Source organism: Emydura macquarii, unplaced genomic scaffold (assembly GCF_026122565.2).
Source record: "Emydura macquarii macquarii isolate MOO-44397 ecotype Brisbane River unplaced genomic scaffold, CSIRO-AGI_Emac_v2 contig_1692, whole genome shotgun sequence".
NCBI lineage: Eukaryota > Metazoa > Chordata > Testudines > Chelidae > Emydura > Emydura macquarii.
In genome coordinates this window covers 1,842,804-1,855,953 of record NW_027131829.1, presented here as the reverse complement: position 1 = coordinate 1,855,953, position 13,150 = coordinate 1,842,804, and the positions used below count along the sequence as shown (strand labels likewise).

The 13,150-nt window shown below is 47.2% G+C and overlaps 1 protein-coding gene across 3 annotated transcripts in view; it reads right to left on the bottom strand.

Annotated features, from left to right (window-relative positions):
- MYO1D (myosin ID) overlaps positions 1–11,948 on the bottom strand; it is a 266,476-nt gene extending 254,528 nt beyond the window's left edge. For all 3 annotated transcript variants that reach the window (XM_067556265.1, XM_067556264.1, XM_067556266.1), the window contains exon 1: positions 11,684–11,948. In XM_067556265.1, coding sequence (XP_067412366.1) covers positions 11,684–11,778 — 95 coding nt within the window. In that variant the 5' untranslated portion in view covers positions 11,779–11,948. The remainder of the gene's footprint in view (positions 1–11,683) is intronic.
- Positions 11,949–13,150: the final 1,202 nt, after the last annotated feature.

Here is a 13,150-nt window from a genome sequence, read left to right as displayed (position 1 = left end):
TTGCCAGGAGCCCACAGGCTCCTGGGCTCCCTGTGGGCTGCCCCCTACGCCCCAGCTTGTAGCTGGGAACCAGCTGCCCTGGACTTGCAGCACCTGAGGCTTCTCTCCCCGGGAGTGGGAACCAGTCACCCCAGCTTTCATGTCAATTTCACCCCCTCCAGGGAGCAGGTGAAATTGACAAGAATGACAGCCCCTCCACAGCTGTAATGGGATGCAGCCTCTACACTGACACATTGCGTCACCCTACCTATGCTGACGAAAGCCCTACGCCTCTCATCGAAGTGGTTTTATTTTGTCAAAAAAAAATAGGGCAGTTTTATCAGTGGGAGGATGATTGCAGTGTGCACACCACCATTTTGTGACAAAAGCTGACTTGTGTCAACAAAACTCTCTAGTGTAGACCAGGCCTAAGAGTTTGCCTGTAGTTGAATTAATCAAAAGGTATTTTTTTAAGCTGATCTTTTAGCCAACATAATGGGAATTTACATCCCATGTGCCTTAGAAGGAAATACTTAAAACGAGCTACTTAAAACGCCCTTTGCATACACAGTAATGTTTGTGAACTCAACTAGGTGGCCAGGAGCAACAAAACAAATGTAAATTAGCACTCAGTGAAAAGCACGCTCCCCCCACTCCTGGACATCACTTGATTCAGATTCTTCCACCTCTCTGAAACTAATGCATGCTATCACCATGAAAGACATGAGATGCACCAATTACTTTCTTTCTAATAAAGGGAAAAGAGTAGTCCATCACAACAGGACAAACAGTTCATCCCTGAGTAGTATGTAGTGTAGTTATAACCATGTCAGTCCCAGGATATTAGAGAGATAAGGTAGGTGAAGTAATATCTGCAGTCATAGGACATAAAGAGGGGTTTAGTGGGTTACAGATTCTTGTAATACGCCATAAATCCAGCGTGTCTGCTCAGGCCATGATTTTTGGTGTACCAGAGTAATGAATTTAAGCTCCCAGCTCATCTCTTAAAAGTGCTGTGCAGGAACGGAAACCTGCACAACTGCATAGGTGTTAATAGGCCACTCTACCTAGAATGGTCCCTTACAATATGTGCTAACTACTTATGCTAAACAATCTGTTCCACCTTGCATTTTGCTGTGACTCTGGGAGTACATTTCCCAGACCAGAAGAGCTCTGCGTAGCTCAAAAGCTTCTCTCTCTAGCCAACAGTAGTTGGTCCAATAAAAGCTAATATATCACCCACCCTGCATCACTGATCTTGACTCTACTTAGAAACTGGAACTAGAAACAAACTAAAACTTCCTTTGGTGATGATTAAGGTTGGATCAGGAGTGCACAAATCTCGGTAGATGTGAGGGGGCCACAAGGCCCTGACCTTCTCCGTGGTCCTGCTCCCCCTCTTCCTTCCAAGATCCCCTCCTGCCCTCTGAGCAGGCCGGAAGTCAGGGCTGGGCCATGGTAAGAGTCGCCCAGGGAGCCCAGGCTGCTGTGGGGAGCCCCAGATCCTCTACCTGCTCTGGGCAGGGGGGCAGGGTGCCTGAGAGCAGCCACTGGCTTGTGTCCCCACCACTCAGGGCATACTATCCAGGGCAGATGGAAGATCTGGAGTTCCCCACAGCAGCTAAGGCTCCCTGGGTGGCTCTCACCATGGCCCGGCTCCAACTTTCAACCAGGCCAGGACCTCGGGCGGGAAGAAGAGCAGGGGCGGGGCCATGGAGAGGGACTGGGCTTCATGGCGAGGGAGGGCTAAAGGCCACCTCAGTCTCCCACCAGGAAGAGGCTGGCGCTGCTGGCAGAGGTTGTGTTTTACAGTTGGGGAGTGGACCACCTCATCAGTTCCCCCGCCACAAAGTGCAGCCCCACTGGTGCTATTTCACACCTGCCTGAGGCTTGCAGTTTGGGAGGGGGCACCACGGCCCCCTGTCCTGCCAAACTACACCTATGTTAAAAGGGGTGGCCATGCCCCTCCCCCAGTTCTGATGTTCCTGATTAGGACATGCCCCACCATGCCAAAAACCTTTGAAGAAAGTTAAACTCCCCTGCATTCCCTGCCATTTTGACACTGTCTACCATGCTGTTGATAACACTGCTTTATGGAATACTGGATTCACTTCCATGTTCAGTTACCAAAAAGCAATAGATGGCCCAACTTCTAATTCACACTCCACCACAAAACCTTAACAGCTACCTCGTTCTCTTGTATCAACATATTAGCCAATATGACTTTCATACAGACCATTCGCTTGGAAAGTTAATCTACCTTAACATTCCTGATGTCATCCTTCTGGTTTGGCATAAAAGTGTGAGTGTGATGAAGCTAAGACATATATCGCTTTTCAGTAGCTGTTGGAGATTAAAATTAAACGTCTTAAAAGTGCATTAGGAACACGGCAAGTAACACGAAAGTGGCAAGGAATGCAGTATAGTTTTCTCTTATTTCCATGCTTTCAAGTTTTTGGACTGGTGGGCTGTGTTCTGACGTAACATTTGCTGTCACTAAATGAAGCTTTTGTCTGTTAAAACACTAGGAAGTTTATACAGGGTTAGCATACCTAGGTAAGAAGGTAGAGGAGTTGCACCTGTCTGAAAATTAGAGGAAGAAACTGGATGCTGAGGCTGCTCCTGGGTGGACTGACCATCTGAATGTTATAATGTCACTGCAGAATACAACAGACTACCCAATTGATGCATTTTTTTTTCAGATAGTGTGGCCTAGTGGAGAGAGCACTGGACTGGGAATCAGGAGACATGGGTTCTATGCCCAGCTTGGTCACTGGCCTGCTGGAGGACCTTAGGCAAGTCACTTCACCTGCTTTTATCTCAATTTCTCCTTCTGTAAAACATGGATAGAGACATTTTTTGTGAAGCACTTCAAGATCTACTGACGAAAAGCACTATATAAGAGCCAAGTATTACTTATAGAAATGAATCATTAACCAGACGAATGCCAACAATGTATAAATGACATTTCATCAATTGTCACATACAGGGCAACGAATGAAACATCACAAACACAGTGTTCCAAATTTCTTGTAAAAGGAATCCAAAAAAAAAAGGTGAGATGCTACAGTGAGTTTCAAAAATGGCCTTGTTATTCTCTGTATCAACCAATTTTTCATCAAACCACCAAAACCTGCCACAATGTTCTAGACTTCATTTTTTTCCTTTTGCCATTTTTATATGGCTTTTGCGAAAATAAAGGTTTTTAACTCCTGTTAAACAGAGATCTTTGTCCCAGCCTTAACCATGCTGTCATGATCAGCTCCAACATCATGTGACCCCTGTAATCCATTAAGTCTGTCCATTAACTGATGTCATACTACAATATTCAGGCAAATTAGTCAGCTTCAACCACTAAAGTTAATTCACCATCAATGCAGGGTGAGGTATTTGGCAGTGTAGATTATCTAGGTATTTATCTAAGCACAGCAAAGTACTAATATTAATACAGAAGAGCGGAGGTTTTATTTTTTGACATTTTTAAAAAGAGAATCATTGGTTTTATAAAGTCCTTTTAATTCAATCTACTGCAAGCCCCTCTGAAAGAACATTAGTTACTATATCAATCTCTATGCAGCCTGACAATACTTAAGCCTAAATTGTCTACCAAAAAGACTTTACTAACAGTGTAATGACACAATCTCCGCTAAAGTGAAATTCATTTGAATTAAGATGGCTGTGAGTATGTTGGTTTCCTTGCAATTGTTTGGAGTACAAAAATCCACTCAAGAATTTTAAAAGAAACTTGCAAATGTACCTGATCAAGAGACTGCACTGCACATGCTAACTCTCTGGAATAAGTATTAATCTAAAAGGGTGGAGAAATGGATGACTGATGGATTGTAAGTAGTACATAAAACCATTCAGTATTAAAGGATTCCAACACAGCCTAAATTAGGCCTTGTCTACACTAGAAAGTGTTGTCGACACAAGTTACAGCAGTGATCAAAAAGCACTGTAATTACAACGCTTGTGCCTGTCCACACAACACTCGTGTTGCCGAAGCACGTCCACAGTTGGTGCGCTAGCATCAACATTGAGATCAGTACACTATGGGCAGCTATCCCACTGTGCAATTCTCTACCATGTGCCGTTAGTTGTGGGAAGGCGGAGAGGATCGCAGTGCATCATGGGTGTGGGCTCAATGTCCCATGATGCAGTGACGTTCATCCCATAATTCCATAGGTTTCCGATTGTGTTTTGTGGCATTTTTCAACAGTCTCAGTTTCCTGAGCAACCATCTTCTCTCTCTGAAGAGATGGATCCTGCACTGCTCTCCACTGTTGTCAGCGTTCTGAACGCATCGCGGCTGGTCATGCAGTATATCATGAGCTCCCAATCAGAACCGGAGTCCGAAGCGCCTGACCTGCTGTGTGCCATGCAAACAAACAATGCCGGATTACTGTTTGCATTCATGGAGCATCTGCTCACAGTGTATTGTTGCTTTTGGACACGTGAAACAAGCACTGAGTGGTGTGATCACATTGTTATGCAGGTATAGGATGACAAGCAGTGGCTGCAGAACTTACAAATGCACAAAGCCATCATCATGGAACTCTGTGCGGAACTCGCCCCTGCCCTGCGGCATAAGGACACCAGAATGAGAGCTGCCCTCAGTGGAAATGTGCGTGGCAATTGCTGTGTAGAAGCTGGCAACTCCAGGCTGCTACCACTGGGTGGCTAATCAGTTTGGAGTTGGGAAGTCCATCGTTGGAGCTGTGTTATCACAAGTGTGCAAGGCTATTAATTGCATTCTGCAACAGAGGCTCTGACTCTGGGCAATGCTCGTCAAACAGTGGGTGGCTTTGCAGCGATGGGATTCCCTAACTGTGGCAGGGCGATAGATAGCACACACAGCTCAATTTTGGCCCCAGACCACCTTGCGACAGAGTAGATCGATAGAAAGGGTTACTTCATTATGGTACTGCAGGCGCTGGTGGATCACTGTGAGCGTTTCACCGACATGAACATGGGCTGGTCAGGGAAGGTGCATGACGCACACATCTTCAGAAACACTGGCCTGTACAGAAAGCTACAAGCAGGGACTTTTTTTTTTTCCTTTTTTTAAACAGACCAAAAGGTTCCAATGGGGGAGGTTGTAATGCCCATAGTGATCCTGGGTGACCCAACCTACCCCTTACTGCCATGGCTCATGAAGCCTTATATGTGCAACCCGGATAGCAGAAGGGAGCGCTTCAATAACAGTCTGAGCAGGTGCCAAATGACCATTGAATGTGCATTTGGCAGATTAAAAAGCTTGCTGGCAATGCCTTTATGGGAGGTTAGACCTAAATGAGAAAAATATTCCCATGGCTATAGCACCTGCGTGTGCTCCATAATATTTGTAAAGCTAAAGGTGAAAAGATTCCCCTGGGTGGAGAACAGAGGTGGATGAATATGAACAACGAGATGTCAGGGCTATTAGAGGGCACAACAGGGGGTCCATTCAAATCAGGGAGGCCTTGAGGAACTATTTTGACAATGAGCACCACTAAGGTGTCTTTGTAAATAGCACTGTGCCATGATATGATTGCTATCCAGCTTGCACTGTGTATCAGTGAGAGGTACAACCACCGTGTGCAATAGACAAAGATTACTTATTCTTCAGAGAGTATGTCTTTATTAAATAACAATTATTCACAACACACACGAAAAGCGGGGCTAGAGGGGAGAAAGCAGTGAGGGGCAGTGTGAGCTATGACAGCTGGGTTTAAGTCCAGTTATCGTGCTGGTAGCTGTCTGAAGGGGTGGAGCGAACAGGGGTATCATGATGGGCCAGGAGTTTGGTAGGAATGTGTGGGTGGAGTTTGGAGAGGGCATGGAAAGCAGTTCTGTATTGGCTGGAAGGGGGGGAGCAAGTGTACCTGAATTCAATCTACAGCATCGACTTTAGCAGCGCCATTTGCTCCTCCATGGCTTTTGTCATGCACTCGTGACCTGCTATCACTTGCTCCTGGTTTTCCTTCCTCTCCTGCCTACCAATTTTCTGATTTTCAGACAGCGTTTCCATGCCCTTTTTCTTTTTTTCCCCACCTCAGAGGACTGGAGGAGTTCTTAGAACATCTATTTGCTTCTCTGTGGTCGATTTCTTATCAGCTGCAAGCACTCAGCAGGTGTGTAGGGGGGTGGGGTTTCCTCGCAAGGACACATCTGTAGAAACACAATAAACAATGAACAGAGAAGCATTATTATGAGTGCAATAACACTGATGCATTAATATAAAATACACCTCTTTCTCACTGTCCCCTGGCAAGCACATAGCTCGACAACCGCCCAGGACGTGGTGAGTTGTGCCAAAAGGAGGGGGGCACTCAAGCAGGGGAAAAAATTCTGGGTGGTTGTTTGGGGTATCAATGCAAGTAGATAGGGTCAAAATTTCAAATTGTGCCATCATTTTCCACAGGTGGGGGCCATAAAAGCCGATATTTCAGTCCTGAGAATAAGCAGGGATGCTAGGGTACATCTCCTCCATGTGAGCAGCTTCAAACCAGGCCCCTATGCTGCTTATCTGTGTGCCGCTCTAGTCTCTGCACAAGTGATTACCAATTGGCACAGGAAAGTGTCCTACTACGGGGGAAGAAACAAAGCAATTCTGCAGAGGAATCTCCAGCAGAAGATTGGCGAGTACCTCCATGAAAGTTTCCTAGAGATCTCCCTGGAGGATTCCAGTGAAATCTCAGTGTCCACTAATGCACTTTTGCGCCGCGCTGCACAGGGGAATGGGAAGAACATGCAAACCCAACTACTCTTGTGCATTTCTATTCCTTCAACCAGCTGTATAATGCCACAAAGCAAAGGACAGCTGTACCTCATGTAACCGAGCAGCACCAGCTTCAAAACATCACCTACCTGAGTTCCACTCTCCTGCATCCTGCACGCCAGAGCTATAGCGCTAAGACTGGCTCGAACCCTCCTGGGTAGAGAAGAGATCTTGACTCCCCACATCACCAAATGACCTGTCCCCTGCTCTCCATCATCATCCAACTCGACCTCATCCACAACTTCTTCGTTGGGATTGAGTCCAGCGTCCGCTGCCCCCAGGCCCGCAGAGGTATCCACGGGTCTCATGGTGCTGAAGGTGTGGTCGCCACTGAGGATGGCTTCCAGCTCCTGAGAGAAGCGGCAGGTCTTTGGCTCTGCACCAGAGCGACGGTTTGACTCCTTAGTGTTTTGGTACCCTTGCTGCAGATCCTTTATTTTCACATGGCACTACAGTGTGTCCCATTCATAGCCCTTCCCCACCATTAAACGAGAAATTCGACCGTAGGTGTCATAGTTCCTTTAGCTAGAGTGGAGCTGGAGGTGCACAGCTGTCTCTCCCCAAATGCCGATGAGATCCAGAAGCCCTGGTATGCTCCAAGCAGGAGAGCGTTTGGTGCATGAAGCCGCCATGGTCAGCTAGGAAGATGAGATGTGAACTCTCCACACCGACCAAGCAGGAAGTGGAATTCCAGAAATTCCTGGGACTTTAAAGGGGTTGGGGTGGATGGCTGCAGGTAAGCGGAGTTCAAAATGATGGCCACAGCAGTCAGGATGGGCAATGTGGGACACTTCCTGCAAGCCATTTATCATGACATAACCAAGCACAGTGTCTACACCGATGCTTTGTCATTAAAATGTTGGCGCAAAAAAGCTCTACTCCTCTCAGCATGATGGTTTTATTTTGTCGCAAAATCAGGGAGTTGGGAAGGAGAGGGGAATTTTGCGGTGGATGTACACAACCACTGTTTTGGCGCAAAAAGCTGACTTTGGTCGACAAAAGTCTCTAGTGTAGACCAGGCCTTAGTAGTAACTAGAAGTGAACATCCAGTAGCTGCTTGATGGCCTGAGTGAAATTACTGTTTCAATATCTCATGGAGAGATCTCCACATCACAAAAATATCATGCACTGAAATTCTGATTGGCTCACAAGAGAATAAGCAAGAAGTGAAATGACATGAAGTCTAAACTCTAATCATTAGAAACAGTCCCAGCAGGTCATAAATAAAGCACATTGGCAAGCTTCACACTGCAGCTATCCCTGCTTGTACCAGTTTTACATATACAGCTAATTCAGATATCCATGTTGTTAATCTAGCACCTTTCACCAGCACTTAATTAACACATTAAAAAGCTGAACAGTGCAACAAAACCATCCGTCTTTCTCCTACTGAAGACATTCTTTGGGAAATGTCCTTGCATGCACTGAAACTGATATGGTTTCCACTCCACCCACATCTGGCTTGCTTGGGAACTAAATCAAGCACAACCTGCCTGGGGCAACCAGTGACCCTGAACAGAAATAGTCTTGTCGGAAGCCAGAATTACGGCACAGCGTGGACCCAGTCCAAGTATAAGTTCTGAACAAACCCACCACTTCAAGTTAATGTGAGTGTAACCAGACAGAATGGAAAAATTATTCCCAGTCTGAGATAAGCATATGCCACAAGCACCAAGACAACACTACTACCATCTAAACACCCTTTTGCAAAGACTTCAAGGAGCTGCACACACCAGCTAGAAGGATATTGTAACTTTCAAAGCTTGCCATTGGATCATCTGAGATTTCAGTCAGAGCTGATCATATCATAAACTTAGCTATATGGCTGTTGATATCACTACTGGAGGAATCAGACAAAGGATAAGAGCCAGAGAAGAAGCTATCCTTAGTTTCTGATCAAGGAAATTTACAGAACCAAAGGAAAAATTGTCTAATGTATAAAATATACAATCTCAATATTTAATACATATTTTCTCTATGTTCAGTATTACCTAAATTAGTGTTTTTATTGTAGCCATCTTTGATACAGACCATAAAATACTTGTACTTATCTGTAACTTTTGTAACTGGAATATTTCACTTATTTGTTTTGTACATTCAGAAAATTAAATACTTTCAATGTAATAGACAAAATGGGTGCTCTTCAGTCTATATTAACATGATCTATGTTAGCATTACATATAAAAAACGACATAAAACATTTAGATTTCAAAGTCAAGCATTGAAAAGTTAGGAAATGCCAGATTTAAGGCTGCCTGCGCAATATTAATTCTGCCTCCACATGCATGCATCCATCCTGTTACAAACTGTTGTTAAATGTGATAAAAAATGCCTATCTTTTTATGTTATATGCTTTATGCTTTTAAGTTCAAAATATATATACAATAGAACAGGCTATTATTTAGACTCATAGGGTCCAGAAGGGACCATTATGATCATCTGGTCTGACATCCTGAACATTACAGGCCACAGAACCTTACCCACCCATTCCTGAAACAGACACGTAACCTCTGGATGGATTACTGAAGTCCTCAAATCATGATTTAAAAACTTCAAGTTATAGAGAATCCACCATTTACACTAGTTTAAAGCTGCAAGTAACCTGCATCTCAGGCTGCAGAGGAAGGTGAACCACCTCCTACCCCCTCAGTCTGCCAATCTGACAGACGGGAAAATTCCTTCCTGACCCCAAACATGATGATCAGTTAGACCATGAGTAGGTGGGCAAGACGCAGTAGCCAGAGACCTGGAAAAGAATTCTCTGTAGTAACTCAGAGCCCTCCCCATCTAGCATTCCATCATTGGCCATTACTGGTATTATTTGATACCATATTGTAATGTATAATTTTATTAATGGGTAACTAGAGATAAGAAGTGTTGATTAAATTTTAAGAAACTGTGGAAAATTAAAAGTTATCTAGAGACTCCAATAATTTGAGGAATTGTCATTGTCAAGCAACCATAAATAGCACTACAAAGACTTCAGACAACATTGTCTATTTTAAATAGAAATGCAATCAGTGAGAAATATACGTAATCATCAACTAAGTTATAAGGAATCTGTTCTATGTTAAATAAGGTGATACATTTCCTTAACATATCAAACAAATGTAAATTGAAAATGTTTATGGTGAAACCTACCAAAATATTGGGAGGCCTAAATGATCAAAGGGCCTGATTTATTGTTTATTTGTATTTACAGACAGACAGTGTAACATATGAAGTGATCCTACTAACTTACAACTGAGGGGAAGGAAATAATCAGGCTCTGGTACAGAGGTATGTACAATTTGTGTTTCATTATTAGTTACTAAAAATATTGGTATTGAATCAAATAGTAAAATGGCCTCGTAGACATAGCACTGGACTGGGACTCAAGAGATCTGGGTTTCTGCTCCCAGCTCTGCTAACTGGCCTTCTGGGTGACCTTCAGCAAATCACCTCTCTTTTACCTCCTTTGTGAAGCGCTTTGAAACACTATTATCTAACCATCTTTATTTTGTCTTCTTTGGCTTTCACAGCCTGCTACCACTTGTGCTCCAGAAATTACTATGTTAGCTGGCAGAGCAGAAGACTCAGCAGGATGATGGGTCCATATGGAGCACTACCATGTCCCAGGGTCCAGAAGGGAGGGCTAAAGGCCAGCAAGTTCCAGAGACAACAACCAGGTCAGAATCAAACCTCCCTCAAACTGATGGAAAGGGGTAAGGTGCATTCCTACCAAGGTGCTGCCTCTGGACTCCATTCAGGGGCTCTCTTTCATACCACCTTCTGATATGAAGAAGGTATGACAAATCTGAAATGTCTCCCACTATCCCCCGGCTGCTGAAAGGAGCTCTCTCTAGCTTCCACACACTCTCCTCCTAACTGCTGCAGAGGCTCTCTGCTACTGTGCTCTTCCCACAGTCTCTTTTCGGGTCCTCCTCTACTCCAGTAAACTCAGTGCAACTTCCTGAAGCGTTCCACATATTTTCTGTATCACCACCAATATAGCATCCAAATGATTAAAAAAAAGACAAAGGTCACTCAGCTCGTCAATACATATGCCAGATAGGCAGAGAAGAATTTACGCATCCTGGGCTTCCTCTGCAACTCATTTGGAAACCAGGAGTCTGGGCATGAGCCTCAGAGCAATTTACCGAGTTTAGTTCTGTTACTGGAAATCTGACATTGATCAGTTTCGCTGCTGCCTGCAGGATTCTTAGCGGCTGTAATTACATCAGGGGTCTTGTCTGGTCATTCTGCTGCCACCTGAGGAAAGTCGTGAGCAGCAGCAAATGTAAGTTTAATACCAGGGAGCAGAAGAGGACTTCGGCTGGAAGCTGTTTACCCACAGAAAGGCGGTGGTGTCTTGTCTACTCGACTGGGAGTCAGGAATTTCCTGGTTTTAATCCTGGCTCTGCCACTGGCTGGCTGGGGCTATGAGCAAATCCAACCTCCCTCTCCCCCGCAATTCCTGCCGCCTGCAAATCGGGATGACACCGACCTACCACCTCCGGGCGTCACCGAGCAGGCGGCGCGTGTAAACGCTCAGGAAAACCAACCGGCAGCGAGATTCCCGAAGCCGGGGGTGAAACAAACTTAGATGAGATGCACCCGCCCAGCCGGCCCGGCACCGGCCGCGCACCCGCCGGACAGACGGACTGTCACCCCGACACCCACAGCGAGGCTGACCGGCCGGGCGCGGTGGGGCCGAACTCCGGCCGGCGCAGAGCCGGCAGCATCGCCACGGCAACGAGCGGCCCCGGCACTCGGCCCCTCGCAGCTCCCGCCGGCGGCCTTCGGGGCAGCGCCAGCGCCGGACCGGGCCGGGCCGGGCGGGGATAGGCGGGGCAGCCCGGCCGGGAGGGGACACCCCCCGCACCGCCCGATCCCGGCCCGGCCCCTCACGCCCCGCTCGCCCCCCTGGCCCCGCACGGCCCCGGCCGGGCCCGCCCCGCTCACCGCAGCCGCAGGTTGGCCATGAACTCGGGCATGGAGACGGCGTCCAGCAGCACGAAGTCCGCCTTGCCGAACTCCAGGCTCTCCTGCTCCGCCATGGCGCCGGCTCGGCTCGGCTCCGGCCCGCGGGCTCCGCTCTGTTGCTCTCCTCTCGGCTCTGCCGGCCTGAGCTGCCGTGCGCGGTCCCCGAGCGTCGCCTCAGCCCCGACCCCGCCCGGCCGCCCCGCCTCACCTGCCGCGCGCCGGGCCCGCCAGGAGCGGGGCGGGGCCTCAGCCCGCCCGGGGTGGAGCCGCGCGCGCGCGGCCCCGCCCCGCCTTCTCCGCCAAGGGCCGGCCGGCAGCGCCCCCTGCCGGCTGCGGCTCAGGCCCCGCACGGCGTGCGCCCGAGCTCCCAGGTCTGGGCACCGGCGCCCCACAGTGCATCTCGGGGGGGGCCCCATCCCCAGGACGCTGCATTCGGGGGGCTGGATCCCGCAGCCACGGGGGGACGCCATCCCCAGCAGCCCACAGTGGGGGAGCTGGATCCTGCAGCCCCAGGGGGATCCCAGATCCCTGCATTGGGGGGCTGTACCCCACCGCATGGGGAGACCCCAGCCCCAGGGCCCCACACGGGAGAGACTGGATCCCACCGCCCTGTAGGACCCCATCCCCAGCACCCACATGGGGGGCTGGATCTTGCAGCCCTGGAGGACCCCATCCATCCCCAGCACTTTTAGGGGAAAGGTTTTTCTATGCTTGGAAACTCACCCAAGCCTACAAAAACTTATTTACCTACTTAATATGGTGCGTATGATCAGTGCCATTGACTTCAGTGTGACTCCGCATGTGAAAAGTTAAACGTGTAAATCTCATATTGGAGCTACTGTCTCTTTAATTGACATCAGGGTCTTTAGGGTGAATCTGCAGGTGAAGTCAATGAGTCAATAAAACAGGCTAACCTCGGTTCTTGGTCTCTGTAGATGGACTTGCTCTTAGCAGTTTTAGTGTAAGGAGTGGTATCTGATAGAAGGCCTGGTAGTACCTAAGTTTGTAGCGCTGGTTCTGCTTTGTAGTTGCTAGGTTCTGTTCGGGTAAGGAAAGCAGTTTTGTGTGATGTCCTGTTGGCAATTATTCTGTGTAGATTCTTATATGGTGCCTATTACTGTAGTATCTGAGTGCCTTCATAGAGCCCATTCAGTAATGGGAATAACAGCTTTGGGGTTTCTCTAAATGCCTTTATCTGTGAGGTGAATTGTAAAAAATCCTTATTATATAGACATTGCAGTGGTAGAAATAGCTAAAATATTATATTAAGAGCAAAGAGACTTGGTTTAAGCCACTCTTGCTTCCAGGGAGTGTTCCCCCCCCCCTCTCAATTTTCCCTCTGTTAGGAGGATTGAGCTGCTCTCAGACTGTATGCAATAAGCTTGCAAATTCCTTTTTTTTTTCTTCTTCTTCTTTCTGTTTGAGGTTGACATTAATAGCAGAAAT